Below are 7506 nucleotides of genomic sequence, written 5' to 3'. Positions count from 1 at the left end.
GCATGTAGCTGAAATATTAGCTAAACTCCAAAAGTAGCCTAGAAATCTTAGTAAATGCCAAATTATCTAAAAAGCTAGCAGAAAGCCAGTTGTTAAAACTTTAAAACCGTGACTTTTTAACATAATTATGAATAATAAACAGGTGGAATATCATTCTAGAATAAATCAGCTTAAAACCTTAAATAACTTTCAATATTTTACCCTCCATAAAATATATATTTGTCAAAATTATACAAGTTAGAAATGAGCGCAAGATAACATTGGGTCATAAATAAAAATAAAATAAAATGATCTGGTGGGCCGGATATAATTACCAGGAGGGCCGGATCCGGCCCCCGGGCCTTTACTTTGACATGTAGAGGAAGATATAGGACAAAATACATTTCCCGAAAGGAGGGCTAAAAAAACAAACTTATTAGATGCAAATATTTACTCACCATATGGTGACTAACTCTGTAACTTTTACTCGCCAAAGAGGAGAAAACGCTCACAACTGGTGAGTGTTAATTTTGGACCCTTCAAAATAAAAGTCTATCGCAGTAGATTATTGAGAAAAAGTTCTATTGTGATATATATCATTATAGTTTTATCGCCCAGCCCTAATTCCAATTTCTTTCTCATGTCCATTCAATTTAGCAAAAATCAGGAGAGGACCAGGTAGACTTCAAACAGAAGTTTTTTTTATTTTTTTATCTAAAGTGTAGGACTCGACTCACCAAGCATGATGAGGGTGGTGGTCCCTTGCTCATTTCCAGTGGGGTAGGTGGCGTACTCGCAGGTGTAGCGGCCAGCGTCTGCCATCCGTAGGTTGGAAATCCTTATAGTGGGGTTCTCCAGGTTTGTGTAGAGAAAAGTAACTCGATCCTTGAATAAAAGATTGGGGAAACTTTGTCCGTAGGTTGGATGGAAAACAGCTATGTTGTCCCTTTGGCCGTCGACAGGTTCCCATATCCAAGACACCTGAGAGGGGAAAAAAACACGTCAAATCATTCAATCTATTCTAGTGAGTTCTGAAGAAACTAAGCTCTGAATATGAAAAAAAAATGTCTAATATGAAGTTTGGGTAACAATAGAACTGCAGGACTCCTGAAACAAATAAGTGTAAATGGTGCTTGTTGGCTCCAATATGGATTTTATGTCATCCATTGAACCTAAAACATCATAAAATTCACATTAACCTGCTATATCTGTAAAGAAACAGAACAAAATAACCTAATTTCACTTCCAAACTTTGTCTTCAGGGCTGTCAAAACCTTTCCTTTGTCAGATTTGCGATTTGGGAAAACTATCGACGCCGCTGTGACTGTATGAGACTCTGCCTCCGGGGAGAATACCGTGATGTTATGAGAGATTGATTTTATTTCTCTCTGCAGTTTTCAAAGTGGCAGTCAATAGTGGCTAAAGTGCTGGACCAGGATGGAGAGGGAATACAGTTCATCAATACACATTTAGCGAACATCTATTAGATGTAAAAGATTCTACAGGAAAAGCCCCGGCAAAGAGGAGGACAGATGCAAGCCTACAGATCCACAAAAAGGAAAGATTAAGACTCCCTTTGCAGCTGTTGTTTGTCCAGAAAAATGCAATCCAGACTTTCTTGGAGGTAAACAATTTACTCATAGACTACTAGATTATAACCTGACAGTGTGTGAAGGAAGAGAAGTCTAAAATAAGTACAAAAATATGAAAAAGTCTGTACTCGTGGAGTATTTTTTCCCTTTTATACCAAGACTAGATCTAAAAAAGAAACAACCTCAAAATAGTTGATAAAATTAATATTTTGAACTAAAATTAAGCAAAAGACAAAACACTATCTGATCAACATAGAAGATTGTAAAATAGTACAATACTACCAGATATTTTTGCAGGATTTTAAACCATATATTCACAAAAAAAATGAATGATGAACGAAATGTAAAGACTCACTCCAATAAAAACTGTTTTTAACATGTTCTTGTAGCATTTTGTCATAAGAAAGACTTATTTAAAGAAAGTTGTGATTAAAACTGTATTTTTTTGAATATAACTTTATTAAAAATCATTGTGAATCAGGAGCAGATGAAAAAATACAAAACTTCTCCCTGCTTCACTTTATTCTGATCCGTCCACTTGCAGACGAAATTATCCATTTACACCTTTAGCCTCGTTTCCACCGAGAGATCCGGTAGGGTCCGGTATTTTGACCGTTTCCATTTTAAAATGGACCCATTAAACAGTACCGAACATGTCTCTTGGGGGGCCCCATCAGTTCTAAGTCTATAGAAAAAGCCTCCTGTTGATTGGCAGAAACTGATGAGGACATTGGAAAGCGCTAATATAGCGCCAAGCTAGCGTGTCCATGCTCGTCTTTACAGCGGTATTCTTCTCAGCTGCCCGCAATCTACTTTCAAAAAATATTGATTTCCTGTTATGCATGATGTAAAAAAAGTTAAGCAATAAAAAGACGAGCTACTGGATGACCTCCATCGTTGTTGCTTTTCTAGTCGTCGCATGACGATGAGCCAATGAGATGCTAGCGGTCTAAACTACTCATGAAAAAAAACGCTCAGTGAAAACCAGGCTTAACTGAGTGGAAATGCTCGCCAGAATTAACTGGACCGTACCGGACTACTCCTGACCGGACCAAAGCGGACCACTCAGTGGAGATGAGGCTTTTGTTTTCCTCATCTGAACTTGAACTTGGATCAAAACTATACAGCTGGATAGCACCAATATAGCTCGCCATTTTTGTGGTAATGTTAGGCTGGGGGTACGAGGAACTGTAGGCTAACAGGAGAACGTGTAAACAAACAGATGATGGGAAATGGGGCGGCTTACGGTGAGTCCACGCCAATCGCAAATGTGCTGTGAGGCAACACTGAATGGAGGCCGCTTCCATTCTGCGCACTTGTTAACCTATAGTGTAGTTCACACCAGACGCGAAGCGCCACCTTCTGGTCTAATCTTTGCCCGAGCGATCCACGTCAATCCTGGCAGGAAGTTTTGCCAAGACACACCAGAAGATCCTGTCAATTTTCAAAATATAACCAATTTTTCAAAATATTGAAATTGACTAATGCAATCATATTGTTGTCTCTAAACAGAATGTAGAGATGAAAATAAACACACAAAAAACACACAACACCCAAAGAAAAAGCAGACACAAAAATACTGAGACATTGTGTCTAAAAACACCATCAGCGAGAGAAAGGCAGAGATGTTGGCGACTAGTCAAGATGGAGGATGTGAAATTAATTGTAGAAGCTCGAAATAACCACAGCTGAGCAGAGGTGAAAAAGTACGTGTCTGGTGTGAACCGGCGCTTTCACATCCGGTGTGAACCTGGCATTACTCCGCATCGCAATGTGTCTTGTATTTTATTCAACTTACACCCATTAGAACTGACCAGATTTAGGCTTGAACTTTGATCCAACATGTGCTGAGCTCTCCCGACTGACCCAACAGCAACATTAAACACAAGTTGCTTTGTTAAAAAGCGGACCTTAAAAGTGAGGGTATTAGGGCTACATAATTACCCCCCAATCTGTAAAAAAAGTTAAGCCGCTGTGCTCTATAAACAAAATATTGCCCCTTTGGTTGCTCTCATGCCTCAGGCTGTGCTTCTTAAACATCTAGCGTTTGTAGAGATGCGACTTGGCAAAGCTTTCCGTGAGCATTTCATGGCTGACGGAGCCGCAGCAAATGAGCAATCTTTAACTAAATTAGATCAGATCTTTTGACAGTGATTTTTGGTTGCATGCATTATTAATGACAAAATGCGATTATTATGCTGACATTTTTATTATACAGCAGAGCTTACTTTGTTGTTGAACACTTTGTTTTCTAAATAATATAACCTAATAATTGGGGAGAAAAAAGTGAGAAGGAAACAAAAGAGGAAGGAGATTGAAGCATGAAAATGGAGAATAAAAATAAAATAAAAATAAGGATAAAGGTTTGCCTCACTGCAGGCAGTTTTGGTAACGAAACGGATTTAGAATTTATTGATTTGTTTTTTTACACAAACCACATGGATGTCACTGTGTGAAGAAAATGAATGCAAACTAATTCCAATACAACCTACAATTTATGAAAAAAAAGTTATTTGCTAAGAACAAATATATTTTAATCTAAGTTTAAAGAATTTTACAAAATAAAATGACAAAAAAGGTTTCAATATGTCCATGCATTCATATAGCACTTTACAACAGTACCAAAGCGATTTTCAATAAAAAGATCGTTAACTTTAATTGATCCCACGATGGAAAAATTGCTTCAATAACTGCACCTGTACTATAGCAACATCTGCTTTTATTGACCTCACGCACATATTAAAATTATTCATAATTGTTGAATGTTTTATGTCTGAAAGCCTTCACAAGAGGTCACATTTTTCTAATGATTTTAATGATTTTTTAAAACGTTTTTGTGACAAAGAATGTGAAATATTTATCTTTATTATCTCATCATTCCCATCTAACCTCTGCCTGATTTGTTGTTTGTAAGCACTATCCTGAAAAAAAAATCTACCATGTTTTTGAATTCATCCAGACTTTTACAAGTTTTACCTGCAGGAAAAAAACAATTAAAATCTTCAGTTTCAGTAAAGTTTTAGCTATTTTTAAAAGTTTTCAGATTAGTTACAATAACTAATCCAGATATCAAAGCTATAGAGCTTTTAAAACGTGTTCATGTCAGTTTATCTAATTATACTACTGACTTTATTTTTCTTCAGTTGTAGTTCTTTACTTTGCTTTTATTGTTCTACTGTGACTTTTTTTGGAAAATAAAAGTAAAAAAAATAAATGCATTAAAAAATCTTGCTTAGTGAGGGACTTTTCAGCTTTTATTTGGTTGATGTATTTCACAATTTTAGATTTTTTGAGAAAGAATGTAGTTTATTTTATGTAAATTCCTCAATTAAATTAAAAAAATAAACCTTTATGGGCTTAAATGTATAAGCACAGAGGGTGTAATGGTTGTGCAAATGTGTGGAATTGAACAAACAAAAAGAATAAGTCCCGATGACTGAATATGTACTGCAGTTTTTGGTTTATTTCTACTCCTTGACTTAAATTCTTCCCGAAACTGACTCGACTTTTAATCTCCAAACTTTAGCACTGAGTTAAGCCTGCTGATGGCTGTCCTCCAACCTGTGTGAGCTTTGTGCTTCCTCCACCGGTGAACTGGCAGCGGAGAGTCACTGACTCTGTGGGATACGCCTCCACTCCCTCATCCACCTGCACTTTCTGAGCGTTGATGCCTGTAGAGGAAAAAAAAAAACACAGAAAAGTGATCAAGTTTAGCTTAAAATCTATAGAAATATGTTTTAATCCAAAAACAAACAAACTAACAGGATGTAACTAAAATTAAAATGATAAAGAAAAGGCAAAGAAAAGTTTGATGAATGTTTGTGTCTTTGTCAGACCCTTTGTTATATCGGAACAAGTCGACAGGGAGCCCCGACTTGAAACACTTCTGCATTACAGCCACAGATTCTTTTGATTTATTTGTCATTTAGTCATGAAGGGCCCCTTTTGCTCGTCCCTTAAGTTTGAAAAGTACAATTAGGCGAGTGGGGGCTACAGAAGGTTCAGAGCAAACTAAACAGAGGAGCTGCCTTCACCTTTTAAGTTTGAACAGAGATGAAAGGGCGTCTGAGCCTCGCTCACTACCTGTTGGCCCTTCAGTTCATCTCTCCTCGCACTGGCTTTGAATTGAACAAGTGATGCGAGTTTTCTCAGAAATCTTTCACCGGAGGCACAAATCAGGAGTTCCAAGAGTTCTTTTCAACCAGCAATTTCTTCTATAAGGCTTCAGAAGAAGAAAAATATCACTGCTGTGATAGCCCTTTCCTTTAATGAAACAAATTCTGTGTTGCTACCAGCCAGTCTGTCAGGTTTAAAAAAAAAAAAAGTTCTGCTGGAGAATTGGGCTTCCACTAAAAAACACACAATTTTTCTGACAGAATGTTCTTAAAATTTCAGGAAAATTTGAGTTACACAAATTCAAAAGAGGGTTGTGTTTTTGCTTTGACGTCTGACGGTGAAATGTGTTTCTGTTTTCTGTCTTCACAGTCTCTTTGTTTAGTAGTTTGTTTAGTTTATAGGACATATACCATACAAAACCAACTATTGACCTTTAAAGTGTATTATAATGTTAAGTCCTCATTCTAAACAACCCTAAAGCAGTATTTTGATCCACTGACGTACTGTATTTCTGAGTATTCCTCATAAAACTTGCACTCTGAGTACCAGCCCCTTCCAACCCACCAAAACGAGCAGGTTCTCATGTCATAAAGTGAGAACCGCCCCTTTCAAGAAGAGTCTGCTCGGCCAGAACCGCCCCACCAGGCTAACACACACACACAATTTCTCCGATCAGCTAGCAGTGCTCAGCCGCTAACTTCCTGCCCAGCTAGCTCATTCGCTAGCCCCAGCACATCGCAACAACAAGTGTAGCGATGTGCTGGGGCTACTAAACACAAAGTGCGCATCCACATTTTCAAATGTTTGGATGTTCTTTGTTTTCGTTGGCGAAACACATACACAGCGCAGAGGCCGGCTCTATGTTGACATCATAAAATGGGCGGCGCCACAGAGATCGAGGCGTCTTACTTCCAAGTAGGAAAAAAAACTCACAAAAATAACTCAAATTTCATAAAACGTGTTCTTTAGTGCGCCAAAGGTAATATATAATCACTTGATATGGATATAGTTTACTCTGAAATACTAAAGAAAAACATTGTGTAGGCTCTTTAAATATCATCTGATCCCTGATTTTGGATTTGATTTAATTTGATTTATCAATTTATTTTAACCATTAATTGTAGACTACTGCTGCCACAAGCGATCATTCTAATAGTCGACTAATCACCGATTATTTTTTTCCGCTTAGTCGACTAATCACCAATAATTTCTTCAGATTAGTCGACTAATCGGGTTGTGCGCAAAGTGGATGTAAAGCACAAATCTTAACCATCATTATCTTTAAACGAACTAAAAATAAAGACAATAATATATTTTATGGTATGTAATATCTCTTATTAAACTTGCTTATGATTTAATATAATTTTGATAACTTTATCTTAAAATGTCTAATTCTAGTCTTATTTATATTAATCTAGTAAAAAAGATAGATTGGTTAAAATATGATATTTTTGGAAGAAAATATAAAAAAATTACATTTATTTTAAAATATAATAATTTAAATTTCCAGAACTACTTGCTTAAATTTAAGTGATTACAGTTAATATAAAGATTACATTTTGTCTAGAAAGGGGAAAGACATCCCAACTTATCTTAAGAAACCTTTTACCAGACAAATTTTACCAGTTCTTTTAAATAACAAGTGATAGACATCTTGCATTCTTTATACATTTTTAACTTAAAAGAAATTATTTTGCAGTGAGTAAAAAGCTTTGGTAAAACAATTGAAAAGCTTACAAAATAGTAAAACAGGTATCCACTTTCCAGCACGGAAGAAGTAGCGTCATTATTTGTGGTTAATGAGCTTAAACACATAAAT

General features: G+C 36.3%; 1 protein-coding gene across 1 annotated transcript in view; it reads right to left on the bottom strand.

Annotated features, from left to right (window-relative positions):
- Window positions 1-7506, bottom strand: part of pvrl2l (PVR cell adhesion molecule related 2 like) — a gene marked incomplete in the record, with an annotated part of 338435 nt that overhangs the window by 188531 nt on the left and 142398 nt on the right. Inside the window, 2 exon segments of the mRNA XM_024294289.2 lie at window positions 717-960; window positions 5133-5242. Coding sequence (XP_024150057.1) covers window positions 717-960; window positions 5133-5242 — 354 coding nt within the window.

This window comes from Oryzias melastigma, linkage group LG11 (assembly GCF_002922805.2).
Source record: "Oryzias melastigma strain HK-1 linkage group LG11, ASM292280v2, whole genome shotgun sequence".
Classification (NCBI taxonomy): Eukaryota; Metazoa; Chordata; class Actinopteri; order Beloniformes; family Adrianichthyidae; genus Oryzias; species Oryzias melastigma.
This window is presented reverse-complemented; position numbering and strand designations above follow the sequence as displayed.